General features: G+C 37.2%; 1 protein-coding gene and 1 pseudogene across 1 annotated transcript; both read left to right on the top strand.

Annotated features, from left to right (window-relative positions):
* Positions 1 to 2,797: 2,797 nt before the first annotated feature.
* Positions 2,798 to 14,999, top strand: LOC142606049 (uncharacterized; annotated as a pseudogene).
* On the top strand, positions 3,247 to 3,709 carry LOC142606050 (protein GAMETOPHYTE DEFECTIVE 1-like). Its single transcript, XM_075777458.1, has 2 exons — positions 3,247 to 3,510; positions 3,569 to 3,709. Exons 1-2 carry the CDS (start codon positions 3,247 to 3,249, stop codon positions 3,707 to 3,709), a joined length of 405 nt encoding a protein of 134 aa, XP_075633573.1.
* Positions 15,000 to 15,945: the final 946 nt, after the last annotated feature.

The raw sequence follows: 15,945 nt of genomic DNA, 5'->3' as shown, positions 1-15,945 counted from the left end.
AATTAATTGTACCAATATCACCTTGATCCCTAAGGCTAAATCGCCAGAACTTATTTCTGATTTTAGGCCGATCAGCCTATGTAATGTTGTATACAAAATTGTCTCAAAAGTCCTAGCTAATAGACTGAAACCTATTCTTCCTTTTGTGATATCTGAGAATCAGAGTGCTTTCCAAGCTGGTAGGGTTATAATAGACAACATACTCATGGCCTTTGAAACTCTGCATTACATGAAACACCACCAAAAGGGTAAGTCAGGATTCATGGCACTGAAATTGGACATGAGCAAGGCCTACGACTAGGTAAAGTGGGTATACCTTGAGAATATCATGAAGAAAATGGGTTTTAATACCAAGTGGGTCAATCTAATCATGGAATGCATTTCATCTGTCACTTATTCAGTCCTTATTAATGGCGAGCCCACTCAAACGATCCATCCCTCTAGAGGCTTACGTCAAGGGGACCCTTTGTCGCCTTACTTATTTCTCCTATGCCCTGAGGGTCTCCACTTTCTGTTACAGAGGGCAGCAGAGTCTAGGCAAATCCGGGGAGTCTCAATATGCAAAAGTGGCCCTAGGTTGACTCACCTCTTCTTCACGGATGATAGTCTGGTCTTCTGCAGAGCCTCCCTTCGTGAATGCCAGAAAATTCAGGAACTTCTGGACTGCTATGAGAAGGCCTCCGGTCAGCAGCTGAATCGAAGTAAGACTGACCTTTTCTTCAACAAATCTACACCTCCCAACATCTTGGATCAAATTAAAACATCTCTAGGAGTGCAAGAGATTAAGCAATACGAAAGATACCTTGGCCTCCCATCCCTAGTAGGGAGAAAGAAGAAGGGAAGCTTGCTATATATCAAGGAAAGAGTAGCGGCAAAGCTTCAAGGTTGGAAAGAACAACTTCTCTCTCAAGCAGGGCGGGAAGTTCTTCTCAAAGTAGTGATCCAGGCGATACCTACCTTTGCCATGAGTTGCTTCAAGCTCCCACTCATTCTTTGCTATGAAATTGAGGCCTTGATAAGGAATATTTGGTGGGGTCAAAGGGGTAATCAGAGAAAAATCCACTGGACTAAGTGGAAATCCTTATGCCAGCCAAAAAGCTTAGGTGGAATGGGGTTCAAAGAGCTTTGGAAATTCAACGACGCCATGCTTGCAAAACAGGTCTTGCGGCTTGTAGACAATCAGTCCTCTCTTTTTCACAGATTCTTCAAGGAAAAATTCTTCCCACATGGCTCCAATTTTGATGCTAAGGAGGGTAATGGCTCTTTTGCCTGGAAGAGCATATTAAAAGGGAGAGACGTGATCAGCAAAGGGGTGCAATGGAGGGTGGGTAATGACGCCTTGATTCGGATCTATCATGACTCTTGGCTCCCGGATCCATTCAACAAGAAAGTGGTGTCGCCAAGAGATTTTCTAGGCGACGATGCTCAAGTTTCTGTCCTTATCGATAAAGATCATTGCTGTTGGCTACAGGAAGCAATTGACAATACCTTCCTTCCCCACGAGGCTACTGCTATTAAGTCCATCCCTCTTAGCCTTAGAGAGTGTGAGGATAAGATGTTCTGGCCCCTCTCCCACGATGGCAATTACTTTGTCAGATCGGCTTACAGACTTCTTATGGAGGCAGAGCTGAAAGAATCTCCTTCTCCTTCTGACTTATCACCCAACAAGAGAATTTGGGAGGGCATTTGGGGCCTTTGGGTTCCCAATAGAGTCAAAACCCTGTTATGGAGAGCTGGGACAGGTTCTCTCCCTTCAAAAGCCAACCTGTTGAAGCAAAGAGTGCTTAATGATGACCTCTATCTTGGGTGTAAATGCATGAGCGAAACCTCCTTTCATGCCTTATGGTCTTGCAGTGTCTTAGAACTAGTTTGAGACTCTAAATTTGCTTGGTTGATTAAACTCTCCAAAAATTGCAATACACTTGTGGAAGTCATCCAGATATGCCAGTCGCACAGCAACCTCGTCGAGTTGTTTGCCATGACTGTATTGCTCATTTGGGCTTGCAAAAATCATCTTAGAGTGGGGGATAGCTCAGCCCCACTGTGGAAGATAAATTCCATGGTAGTAGACAACCTGTTGGAATTCTAGAGAGCATCGTCATCGCTTCCGCCTATCCCAAAAGCTCCTTCCTTCGTCAGATGGTCTCCTCCACCAGCAAGCTGGGTGAAAGTCAACTTCGATGGGGCAACATTTAAGGAAAGAAACTTAGCGGGTTTGGGTTGCATCATTCGAAACGACAAAGGTCTTGTAATGGCTGCCTTACACAATTTATTCCACTACCTACATCAGTAGAGACGGTGGAAGTGTTGGCAGCGCACAGTGCCATTGGTTTTGCACAAGAACTAAGTCTAGATTAGTTAATTTTGGAAGGAGACTCAAAATCCATCTTCAGAGCACTCGCCAGTGGCAGTAGGGAGTCTTCAAGCTTCGGGCACATCATCATAGATATCAAAGCCATCTCTTCCGCTTTCAAGTGTATTTCCTTTTCTCATACACGTAGAATGTGTTTGGATTCAACTGAAAAGGGGGCTGCGTTTTGCGTTTTGCGTTTTGCGTTTCAAGCCTTTTTTTTTTTTCCAGCCGCAGATGTTGACCAAGTCTTCCGTGAACAGTGCATTCGTGCACTGTTCACGGACCCACAAATTTCACTTTTCAGCCACTTTTTCATTAAAAATGGGTCCCGCGGTACTATTCACACATTTTAAAATTATTTTGCTACAGTATTTTCAGTTTTCAATTTTTAATTTTTAACGATAAGTTCTATCCAAACAGAACCGTAGACATGGGAATAAAGTAGCTCATAGGCTAGCTAGATTAGCACGTAAGTTCTCCCATTTTCATGTATGGATGAAGGAAGTCCCTCTGATGTTGAGTCTCTGTACTTTTCTGATTTACAGTAATGAAAATTTCCCTCCCCCCTCTTCTTGGGGTGGCTTCTCAAAAAAAAATTCTTTGCTGCAATTGCTTCGATCCACCCCAGTGAAAAACCGTAATACACCCCGGAATTCCTACCTGTAGACTCAAAGTGAATTGTGCATTTTTTCACTGTTTATTTCATAATTCAAAAATAAATGATAATAAAATTCTGTCATAACAAATACCTCATAAACCCCTAGACCCCTTTCCATCTCTGTGGCCTTTCCGTAGCCATGGTTTCTTCGACCTGAACATATCATACCTTGAATCCTCACCTTCCGATAAGACGCCAGTGAAAACAACTCGCATCAAGGACGTGATAAAAAGCCATGGAGCTAGGCTACATCGGCATCGCCTACAACGGTCCGATCAAAGGCGTGATGTCCGATAACGACCGTTGCTCCATCTCCCTCCTCCTCTGTCAATCTCCACCGCGACCTCCTCAATGTTCCACGCGTCTCACTGTCTGCGTCGAAAACCACTCTCAAGCTCTCGCACTCAACTCTGGCAACCCTATCTTGAAAACCTACGACTTGGTCGCCGTCAAGCCTTTGGACCAGAACGCGTTAGACGATGCCTGTGACAAATCCGAGGTTCGTGGTTTTTTTTTTTTTGAGGTTTTAACATTGATATTGTTGATGAACGACGTAGATAGATATAATTGCGATTGATTTCTCAGAGAGGTTGCCTTTTCGATTGAAGCAGACTAAGGTTAAAGCTGCTATTGAGGTTTGTTTCTTCAATGGTTTTCATTTTATTGGCTTTGTTGATAAGAAATTTTTGGAATGTTGATGGATATATGTGGCTTTTCGATTTGCAGCGTGGAGTTTATTTTGAGATTATGTATTCAGATCTTATCGCCGATGTCCAAACATGGAGGCAAATGATATCCAATGCTAAGGTCAGAATTGCAAAATTTTAAATTTCTCTATAGATAATTTGATGGTATATTTTGCATATCTCATCTGCGCGTGTGTTTTTTTTTTTTTTTGATACGTAAAAAGATTTCAATCAAATACTGTTACTTGCTCCATTCCATATGCTTTCTTCACTTCGAGTGTGGCGCAAATTAATCGATCAGGAGTTCCAATCTTAGAAATAGGTAAACTAAGAACTAATCAGAAAAAAAATAAAGAAATGGTTAAACTAAGAAATAAGAATTTAAGTAGCCCCCTGATCTGAGGTGCATAGTCTCCTCACCAAAGTTGAATTTCACTTGGCCACATTTTGGTCTATCAGATCATTTTTCTTTTTTGGATGAATAAGATGGTTTCATTATCAAAGAAAAATTAAAGATATATATACAGTATAGCACATATAGCCCAGAACAAGCAGCTAAAGATGGAACCAGGGAAACAAGAAAAACTCAAACTTGCTCTTGAAATATTGGTAGGGCCATATTTAGAAACTTGAGGCTTAAGGTTTGGTCAATAATCATGGTTACTTGGAAGTTGGAATGGAGTTCCCACATCAAATTTGCCATGTAGCATTTTGTGCCAAGCTTATAGTAAGCAGAGGGGTAGGATTTTGAACCACGGGCCATATGTAGTAGCTTGAGGCTTTATCTTGCCTGTTATATGTGGTTGAGACATGTCTGGATTTTGATAGACTTTTAATTTTTGTAGCAAATATTGCAAGTCTCAAAAGACAATGCTCTGTAAATTAATCATGTTAGGGAATTCTTCATAATTTATAGGTGCTAAGTCTTGTGGGTGAATTTTTATGATCTAAATGTATTAATAAACATTGTGTTGAGTTATTGTTGTATCTAAGTTATTGATGAATCTGCAAATTATTTTAAAAAATCTCATTTTCTAAAGTGCTGCCCCTTCGGCGAAGGAAGCATGGGTGTGGCTCCAGGGCCGCTGCACCTACACACATGGACGCGCTGTGCGGCGGTTGACGCCGCTGCATGCGCATCCGTGGCATGTCTTTTTGTGTGTGTGTGTGTGTGTGTGTGTGTGTGTGTGTGGATTCGCACCAAACCAGGTTGATTCGCGCCGATTTGGGCCAAATCAGACTGTATTGGCTGAAACGGGCTGAATAAGGCTGAAACTGGCTTTGAATCCGGCCGAAATTCTAGTAAAAAAAAAAAATTATGCAAAACTCACCGTTTTGAAGAAACTTTAAACAAAAAAACCCTAATCCCTCTCAAACGATAGAGCTCTCTGCCTCTCTCGTTCTCTCATTCTCCATTTCCCCTCTCTCACTCTCTAACCCACAACCACTCACTCAAATCTCTCATTTGCCTCATTGCCCAAGCTCACTCTTCATCTCTTGGTCTCAATCTCTCTATCTTTCAATCTCAATCTCAATCTCAGTCTCAAGCTCACTGACCCAAGTCCCAAGCTTACTCAAGTATTTTGCTTTCATTCTCACCCTTTATTATACTCTCACTTGCTCTATTGCTCATTCTATATTTGTCCCTCAATCTATATCTATTATCTGATTTTTATAATTTTTTAATAATTTTTTATATAAGCTGTAATATTGAGACTTGAGTTGATTACTTGATTTCTTATTTAGTTATTATATATTTGTAAAATTATTTGTAGGTTAACAACTTAAATTGAAATGATTTAATTTTCAATGGATGAAGCTACTAGCACAGAACCTTCATCAGATGAAGGTCCTCTCTAGAAGTATGTAACTAAATTGGAAAAACCTGTTGGTTCTACTTCTAAATTAGGTGGAAACACACATTTTAAGTATTGTGATGGAACTTTTGTGGGATCCTATTTTAGGGTTAAGGCTCATTTATTAAAAATTAGTTGTAAAGGTATTAGGGCATGTATGAAAGTGACACTAGGCCATAGATTGGAAATGTAGAGAGTGCATGATCAGGTTGAGAATGATAAGTTAGAGCGAGAACGCAGAAGTAGAATTCCCTTACCCCCACCTCTTCATGGGCCTATTCCTTCATTCCAGGGACAGGAAGGGAGTGGTAGTACAGATGCAATGGCTGATGGTAAGAGGAGGAAGATGATTGCGAATTCTCCTTTGGAGAGAGCATTCCAGAATAGTGCTAGAGCTGAATTGGATGGTAGAATTGTTAGGATGTTTTATATCGGTGGGCTTTTGTTTCACTTTGCAAGGAACCCAAATTATCGTAATTCCTACGCATATGTTGCTACCCATAACATTCCGGGTTATGTTCCTCCTAGATACAATGTCTTGAGGACAACACTTTTGCAAAAAGAAAGAGCTAATGTTGAAAGACTTTTAAAACCAATTAAAGACTCTTGGCTTGCAAATGGTGTAAGTATAGTTTCTGATGGATGGTTAGATCCACAAATGAGGCCTCTTATTAATATTATGGCTGCATTAGATAGGGGTCCAGTGTTTATAAAGGCAATTGATAGGTCAAGTGAGTGTAAAGACAAACATTTTATTGCTGGGTTGTTAAAAGATACTATAAAAGAGGTTGGATATGAAAAAGTTGTCCAAGTCATCACTAATAATGCTAATGTGATGAAAGCTGCTGAAGCTCTTATTGAAGGTGAGTATCCCAGAATATTTTGGACTTCATGTGTTGTCCATACTTTCAATCTAGCTTTGAAGAATATTTGTGTAGCAGAAAACACTGAAAAAAATGAAGTCACATATGAGGAATTTAGTTGGATTACACGTATTGCTGATGATGCATCATTTATACGTTTTTTTATTATGAACCATTCAATGAGGTTGGCAATGTTTAATGAATTTTGTCCATTAAAATTGCTCCAAGTTGCTGATAATAGATTTGCTTCGGTTATTGTTATGCTCAAAAGGTTGAAGTTGATAAAAAGATGCTTTCGAGCCATAGCTATTAGTGACCAATGGGCTTCTTATAGGGATTGGTGGGATGTTATTGATTATATCATTGAATTCACAGCACCTATTTATGATATTACGAGAAGTTGACATAGATAAACTTTGTCTTCATCTTGTGTATGAAATGTGGGATTCAATAATAGAGAATGTAAATGCAGTAATATATCGGCATGAAGGCTTGGAAACAGATGAGTACAACTCATTTTTTAATGTGGTGTATGATATACTCATTGGTCGATGGATTGAAAATTGTACACCGCTACATTGCTTGACTCATTTCTTAAATCCTAAGTAAGTACTTTCATTTTCTATTTTCCTTAGTTCCCTCTTCTAGTAAAACACACATTTCATTATCTGTTTTTTATTTTTTTATTATTATAAATTTTTTTGATAGGTAATAAGAGTATTATTAAACAAACTGTAAAACTAAAGAAAGCAAATACAAGGTGTTCATGATGGTGAACACAAGGAAATGCAACACACAAACAATCAGTATCAACCTACAAGGAAAAACTTAAAGTGTAATACTAAGAGAAGAAGTAATGACGCAGGACAACCAGGACAAAAATTGAAACAACAAAAAATAAATGGATATGACCTAAGAGTCAGCACTTAGGCCTTGCTTGGAGTCAGCACCAAACGTGAAAACCACTAGGAGTCAGCACCTAGGGTAGACCTGGAGTCAGCACCAGATCAAAGAAAGACTAAACGGCCGTTGTTTTTATTTATCAAAATATCAACTAACTCCTCAAGGAGTACAATAAGTTGCTTATAAAGGATTGCTAAACCCTAGTTCTAATTGGCTAGGAAACCATAATTGCCTTATTACAGAAATAACCCTGCTTCCAAATTAAAATACTAATAGCCCAATAAACTAATAGAACCTAAAACATAAAAATACAAATGACTTGCAAACATAAATAATATTAAATAATAATTTTCTTGCATCTCCTGCATCATTCTCCTCTGGTTGGAGAAAACTCGACCTCGAGTTCTAAAGCATTGAAGGATTAGGATGCTGACAAGTAACACTTGCTTCCAGTCTGGCAATTCGAGAAGCAAGATAAACTCCAAGATAGTAGAACAATTCGAGAAGCCCCAACACCTAGACCAATCAAATAAAGTCTTTTGGCATAGAGCTTGTAATTGAACCAAGGATTTCTCAGTATCCTCAAAAGAGCGCCGATTTCTTTCCGTCCAAACAATCCACATCAAACAGTCAGGAACCATATTCCATATGTTTGAATTAAATTTTCCCAGCCAATAGGTCCAACAATACACCAAGCTTACCAGAGAGCCTGGCATGACCCATTGGATCGCAAAGATCTGAAACATATATACCCACAGTGAGTGAACTACAGGACAATGGAGGAGGAGATGATCCACAATTTTTTTTTGTTATTATTTTGTTATTTTTTATTATTATTATTTTTTTATAAATTTGTAACTAAGTATTATTCTATTGAATGGCTTTCGGAGAATTCAAATTGCCTCCCTCCACATTAGGATCATGAAATTTTTGTAGAAAGGAGCAAGAGTTTGGAGCGATACTTTGAAGATGAGAATGAATTAAGGATGGTGAAAGTTGAGTTTGCTACATTTTCAAGAGGGAGGTTTCCTTCACCAGATGCCTTGACAGATAGGTGGCTCTTACAATCTTTGGTTTGGTGGCAATACCATGGCTTTTCATTACCAACGCTTCAAACTCTTGCCTTTAAACTTCTTGGACAATTTTGTTCATCCTTATGCTGAGAGGAATTAGAGCACATACAAATTCATTCATTCCTTAAAAAGAAACAAAATGGCTTCTGCACGTATTGAAGATTCGGAATATATGTATTCTAATCTTCAACTCTTGTCAAGGCGCCCAGAGGAGTACGTAAATGCAGCAACAAAGATGTGGGATATTGCAGGAGACTTTTGGAATGAGAGTGACATACATGGAGGAGCTGAAATTCTTGAGAATGCTACCCTTACACTTGATGAGCTAGAGTTGGAGGCCATGGTTATTGGGAATGCTAGCACTAGTGTTACTACTAGTGAAAGTGGAGTTCAAGTGAAGCTATTGATCTTGAAAATGATGATGACGGTTGTATTTGATTGTCTTGAACACTTATCTTTTATTTTGTTTTAGTTTCAAGCTTGTGGGTTGTATTCTAATTTCTGAACATCATGAAATGTTTTAGTTTCGAATTTGTGGGTTGTATTCTAATTTATGAACATCATGTTTTAATTATTATCTACTGTTGTTCTTAAATTGGTATATATTTACAATTACATGAAAAAGTATGCTTAGCAATATATAGAAAATATAAATAAAAATATTTTTAATAATTTTTAATAAACTTATCTCGCTGCACCCGTACCTTATTTTTTCAAAAATTACCGAGTCACTGCACCGCACCCACACCTGAACCTGAATTCGTACCTGTCCTTTAGTAAATGAATTGGACGGTAGAATTGCTAGGATGTTTTATACCAGTGGGCTTTTGCATTCCACATTCCAGAATCCGCACCTGAACCTGATTTGGATTCTTCGAAAGCCATTCAATGGAGTAATACCTAGTTAAAATAAAAAAAACAAATACGGATGATGAAACGTGTGTTATACTAGATGGGGGAACTAAGGAAAGTAGAAAATAAAAGTACTAACTTAGGATTTAAGGAACGAGCCAAGCAATGTAGTGGTGTACAATTTTTAGTTCATTGATCAATGAGTATATCATACACAACATTAAAAAATGAGTTATACTCATCTGTTTCCAAGCCTTCATGCCGATATATTACTGCCTTCACCTTCTCTATCATTAAATCCCATATTTCATACACAAGATGAAGACAAGGTTTATCTGTGTCAGCTTCTCGTAATATCATAAATAGGTGTTGTAAATTCAATGATATAATCAACATCTCACCAATAATGATCCTCCCTATAAGAAGCTAATTGGTCACTAATAGCCATGGCTTGAATGCATCTTTTTACTAACTTCAACCTTTTGAGCAAAATAATAACCGAAGCTAATCTAGTATTAGCAAATTGGAGTAATTTTAACGGACAAATTCATTAAACATTGCCAACCTCATTGAATGGTTCATGATAAAAAATGTATGAAGGATGTATCATCAACAATACATGTAATCCAACAAAATTCCTCATATGTAACTTCATTCTTTTCAGTGTTTTCTGCTACACAAATATTTTTCAAAGCTAGATTGAAAGTGTGGACAACACATGGTGTCCAAAATATTTTGGGATACTCACCTTCAATAAGAGTTCCAGCAGTCTTTATCACATTAGCATTATTAGTGATGACTTTGACAACTTTTTTATATCCAATCTCTTTTATAGCATCCTTCAACAACTCAGCATTAAAATGTTTGTCTTTGTACTCACTTGACCCATCAATTGCCTTTATAAACACTGGACCCCTATCTCATGCAGCCATAATATTAAAAAGAAGCCTCCTTTGTGGATCTGACCATCCATCAGAAACTATACTTAACACCATTTGCAAGCCAAGAGTCTTTATTTGGTTTTAAGTTTTTCAACATTAGCTCTTTCTTTTTGCAAAAGTGTTGTTCTCAAGACATTGTATCTAGGAGGAACATAACCCGAAATGTTATGGGTAGCGACATATGCATAGGAATTATGATAATTTGGGTCCTTGCAAAGTGAAACGGAAGCCCACCAATATAAAACATCCTAACAATTCTACCATCCAATTAAGCTCTAGCACTATTTTGGAATGCTCTCTCCAAAGGAGAATTTGCAATCACCTTCCTCCTCTTACCATCACCCACTGCATTTGTACTATCACTCCCTGTCCCTGGAATGAAGGAATAGGCCCATGGAGAGGTGGGGGTAAAGGAATTCGACTTCTGCGTTCACGCTCTAACTTATCATTCTCAATCTGATCATGCACTCTCTGCATTTCCAATCTATGACCCAATGTCACTTTCATACATGCCCTAATACCATTACAATTAATTTTTAATAAATGAGCCTTAACCCTAGAATAGGATCCCACAAAAGTTCCATCACAATAGTTGCACTTAAAATGTGTGTTTCCACCTGATTTAGAAGTAGAACCAGCAGGTTCTTCCAATTTAGTTACATACTTTCAGAGAGGACCTTCATTTGATGAAGGTTTCGTGCTAGTGGTTTCATCCATTGAAAATTCAATAATTTCAATTTGAGTTGTTAACCTACAAATAATTTTACAAATATATTATAACTAAATAAGAAATCAAGTCTTAACATTACAGCTTATATAAAAAATTATAAAATCAGATGATAGATACAGATTGAGGGACAGATATAGAATGAGCAATAGAGCAAGTGAGTGTATAATGGAGGGTGAGAATGAAAGCAAAATACCTGCATGAGCTTGAGACTTGGGTTAGTGAGCTTGAGACTGAGAGATGGAGAGATTGGGGCCGAGAGATGAAGAGTGAGCTTGGGCAGTGAGGCAAAGGAGAGATTCTGAGTGAGTGGTTGTGGGTTAGAGAGTGAAAGAGGGGACGGAGAGTGAGAGAACAAGAGAGGCAGAGAGCTCTGTTGTTTGAAAGGGATTAGGGTTTTTATTTATTTATTTTTATATTTTACGTTAATTATTTTAATAATTTTTATATAAAGTTGCTTCAAAATGGTGAGTTTTGCATAAAGTTTTTATTTTTATTTTTATTTTTTTACTAGAATTTCGGTTTGATTCAAAGCTGGTTAAGGCCTGATTTGGCCCAAATCGGTGCGAATCCTCAAACAGAAAAAAAGGACATGCCAAGGATGTGCGTGCAATGGCATCAACCACTACACGACACATTCGTGCGTGTCGGGTGCGGGTGTGGCAGCCTTGGAGCTGCACCTATGCTTCCTAGCTGCTCATGTAATCAAGAATGAAAGCATGAAATTAACAGCCACTAAAATTGGTGGCAATGCAATTGAATTTGAACTAGATGATTCTTTTTTTGGTGGTTGTGGTGGGATAAATGATGGGTGCCATAATCGAGCTGATCATAATATTTATAAGGACTTGGGTGTGAGTTGAAATCTTAAAGGTTGTGAAGATATGAAATTGCTCTCAAGAAACTCTCTTTATCCTCAATAATAGCTTCTGGGGAATGTGATTAGTTGGATCCATTTATTGCATTATTTGTAGTTTGTGAACAATCGTCTCCTTACCCACATGAGTTGCATGTGTGGTCATTTGTTTGGAAGTTTTATGGTTTGTGACTTGGAATTTTATAGAAAGAAAGGCCACGACATAAAGATTTCTTGGTGCTTATTTGTTGATCTAGTTAATGATGGGATCTACTTGCTCAAGTTATGGGCTGTGACATGGTGCTTGGAAGTAGTTGGTGTGTTCAATGTTCATGATGCTTTCGAGTATTGGGTTAGTGGCCGGTTTTCCCTCATGAAGGTGTCATTTCACAACAACACCTTGTGGGGAAAATGTTAGGAATATAAAATAGTTGTTGTAATCCCTTTAGTTAGGTAGTTAGTTGAGATTATGATGAGCTAGTTAGGATTTGAGCACACGTAGCTTATTGAACACATGGTTTAATTTATAAAGCACATGTTGAATTAACTAGCCAATTATCTTGAGCTATGTGAACCAATGAGATTAGAATTAGTCTCCTATAATTACATAATTGTAATTCAACATTAGATATCAATGAAGAATAAACTAGTTCATTGCTTAGTGCATTTTCTCTTTCTCTCTCTCTCTTAATATTTCTTTATGGAGGGTGATTACTTCGAATTAAGTCAATTTCTCTACAATTCCCTTCAATTTCCCTATAATTCTTATCCATCTCCGTTAGGAACCACCAGATTCCTAACAGTATGCACACTTTTTGAAACCTCACAGCATTTAGAGATGCTAAGCTGATGTTTATATATGTCGGAAAATCTTTTGCTCACTGTTTGCACTTTGCAGGACTCTTATAGCCAATTCTTTGAGGAAAAAACAATTTTACAAGGATGCAATCAGAGTTGAAGCAATACCATCAGGTGCCCAATTAGATTCCAACAAACCTTTGGCTGGTGACTGGTTTAAATGGGATCCCATCTCTAGTGGCAAAGGTGATTTGCTATTAGATGACATGGTGAAGTCCTTTTCTGCCTCCAGAATGTATCAAAAACCGTGAAAACCATTGATTTTGCTTCGGTTATTGATAGCATGACATCACATGGTTTTCAAGTCAAGGCTTTGATATCTTAAACTGAGGCTCTGCTCCAACGTCCAGATAATGGAAAAATCTCTTTATCTGCTGCTGAATTTGCTGAGGTACCTGCTGCAGCTAGTGGACTCCCTGAACAGTGTGACAGTTTTGATCTTCCAAAATCAGATCAAACTTTTGTCTTTGATACTCCATTGATACATCAAGCCTCTGGCTGTGAAAATTCTCAGAACTTATACTCACCAAATGATACTGCAAGAGCTTTGACTAACTTTGAGGAAATTATAACTCCTACAACCACCTCCAAAGTAGAAAAGGAGAATCCAAATGGGTCTCTGATTCTTGCCTTGAATGTAGCAGAAAAGCATGATTTGCCAAATGAAAATGTAATTTTTCAGGCATCAACTCGGGACTTGGAGTTAGATGTTGCTTGCGATACTAATGCTAAAAGAGAACTTTTGACACTGTCTAAGGATATTGGTCTTCCTGCTCCTCCAAATGAAGAATCTGAGAGTATGAAAAGTTCTGATGAAGTACTAGGTATTGCAATGGTTGGAGTTTCAATGGAGGTAGATATGACAAATGAACAAAATACATGTTTGGCCTTGAATGATCTACCTTTACCAGAGCATTTTTCAAAGAGAGAAAAATTTAGGGATGCTGGCAATGATGCAGCTATACTTGCTGATTGCCTTCCAACTCCAGACTCTCATATTGAGATGACTATTATAGATGATTTTTCAGTTGCAAATCGTTAGTCAACAGAGCTCACAATGGAGCAAAGGGATGGAGAGGCTGATACTAGGGTTCATAATCCAACCTGCAGTCAATCTATATCAGGTAACACCTCTAATTAGTGTTTAGTATTGGTTTCATACCACCCATATTTATACTTAGTTTTGCATTGTGATAATTTTGTGTATTCCAAACATTTTTAAGCATGGCTGTTCTTAGATTTAGTCCATCCTGATCTTCCTAGTTTTAGTCACAAAACATATTTAAACATACCAAACAAAACTTTAGAAGCTTAAATGTAGGTTGTTTTAGTTACACATGCATCTAGTATTTGGGAGATTTACTAATCTGCTAGAATAGCTTTTGACTCTGATGATTTTGTGAGCCAGTTTCGTGTAGGCTGTCCTAATCCTTCTTTGGTGTTTCACTTGGTTTTCTTTTGTGAAAATTTCTTGTATATTGTGACAACTGTGAAAGAATTTTATTGAAGATAGGCCATCATTGCTGCTCTTACAATCACAATTTCTGAAGCTTAGATTAGGCTTATTAAGTCATAGGTAGATCTAATTTCTTCTGAATGACAGACCTGTTTGCACAGCTTCCAGTTTTTTTTTTTGGGCATGAAATTGTGATTTTATTGTCAGCTGTCTTGGTCTTGTTTCTATAGGATTTAGGTTTCTTTAAACTTGTTTGCTCCGAGTTTTGTAGTCTGTCATGGTCCTTGGTTGTTTGATTGATACTTATTATCAGGATTTTTTTATGATTGTATTTTAAATGCTCAGTCTAGCCCTCTCTCTCTCTCTCTCTCTCTTTGTGAACTGAAAAATGTTTATCTACAAACTAGTTTAGAGAGAAATTTTTCAAACTCGGCCGATATATTTTTATTGGATATGAATTTTGAAAATCTAATTGTTGGATTATATATTCTTATCATATCCTCCATACTTGCAAATTTTCAAGAAGATTAAATATCAGTAACTATGTCATCAATCAAATGTTTAAAATTCAAGTTTTTATGATATAAAACTACACATTAAAAATAAGTTGATTGATCGAATAGTAAATAATATTTGATTTGGACAAAATTTGACATATGTGTTAAAAATATAAAAAACATGAAATTCAACAGTTAAATTTTTAAAATTCAAATCCAATCAAAAGATATAAGAGGAGTTTGAAAGATAGTTTGGTTGCAAATTTAGCCATACCAATGATTTACTCATGAACCATACTTAATGCAGGGAAATCAAGACTAAAAAGGACATCTCATCGAACTTTTTTTTTTTTTTTCAAGCGTTTGTTGAATCGTGTAACTTTCAAGAAAAGAACTAAGAAAAATAAAAAGTGGGGTTAAGATGCTGTAACTGTGAACTGATTTTCTTTCCCTCTAATGATCGCCATATGTAAAATAGTTGTGTTGTTTGGTGCCAACGTTTTCTAGCCACATTGCTAACCATTCTTGCTGAACGTTGGCAACTTTTGCCAACAATCTTTTACTGATCCAAAATTTGACACGAGAATATATTTTGCGAATGATTAGAAAGCAGATGAAAGTCCTGAAGTTTCTCCTAAATATGCCATTTTTTTGGATGTGGTCAAAGTTGGTCTGGGTAAGGATTAATTCTCCTGAAAAAGGAGAAAGTTTTACAATGATTTATGCTTTTTTTTTTTTTTAATTACAATTGGTGGAGGGGGATTCAAATCTAATTTCTCTCCATGGGGGATATTGGGCGTTCCCTTGAGACACAAGGCACTTGACAATAATTTATATATAATTTATGTGGCATTTGTACTACAACAATAACAAACAATGCGGTTGTCTGTTCTACCTCCATGTTCATTAAAAAAAAATCAAATTTATTAACTTGCTAAAGGGTTTGTTTGTGATAGGCTTATTTTGCTGAAATTAAATTTTTTGTTGTTGAAAGTACTGTAGATAAATGTAAAAGTTAGCTGAAATAGTACACTGAGACTTAGGAATAGTATCAAAAAGTGCAGTGAGCTCATGAATAGTAGTAAAAATAAGCTGAATAGTAAAATAAAATTTTACTTTTAGCAAAAAATAAGCTAACTTTTATTTTTATCTACAGTATTTTCAGCAAAAAATTTTTAATTTTAGCAAAATAAGCGGATCCCAAACAGACCCTTTGTCAATTCATGCATTTTTTTTTTGTGTGTGTGTGTGTGTGCACGCTCGCGCGCTGAAATAAGTCAATTCATGTACTTGCAGTCACAACAATCAAATGCAACATATTTTTAGCATCCCATCTCCCCTCCTTTTCCCATGCTTAAAAAGATCG

The sequence above is a fragment of the Castanea sativa genome, chromosome 8, assembly GCF_040712315.1.
Source record: "Castanea sativa cultivar Marrone di Chiusa Pesio chromosome 8, ASM4071231v1".
NCBI classification, from domain to species: Eukaryota; Viridiplantae; Streptophyta; class Magnoliopsida; order Fagales; family Fagaceae; genus Castanea; species Castanea sativa.
The sequence above is the reverse complement of the archived record's forward strand: the minus strand, read 5'-3'. Positions and strand labels throughout refer to the sequence as shown.

Coding starts and splice junctions, on each gene's coding strand:
- LOC142606050 (XM_075777458.1), top strand. CDS start 3,247: ATGGAGCTAGGCTACATCGGCATCGCCTACAACGGTCCGATCAAAGGC. Junction 3,511..3,568: donor ATGCCTGTGACAAATCCGAG/GTTCGTGGTTTT, acceptor TGAACGACGTAG/ATAGATATAATTGCGATTGA.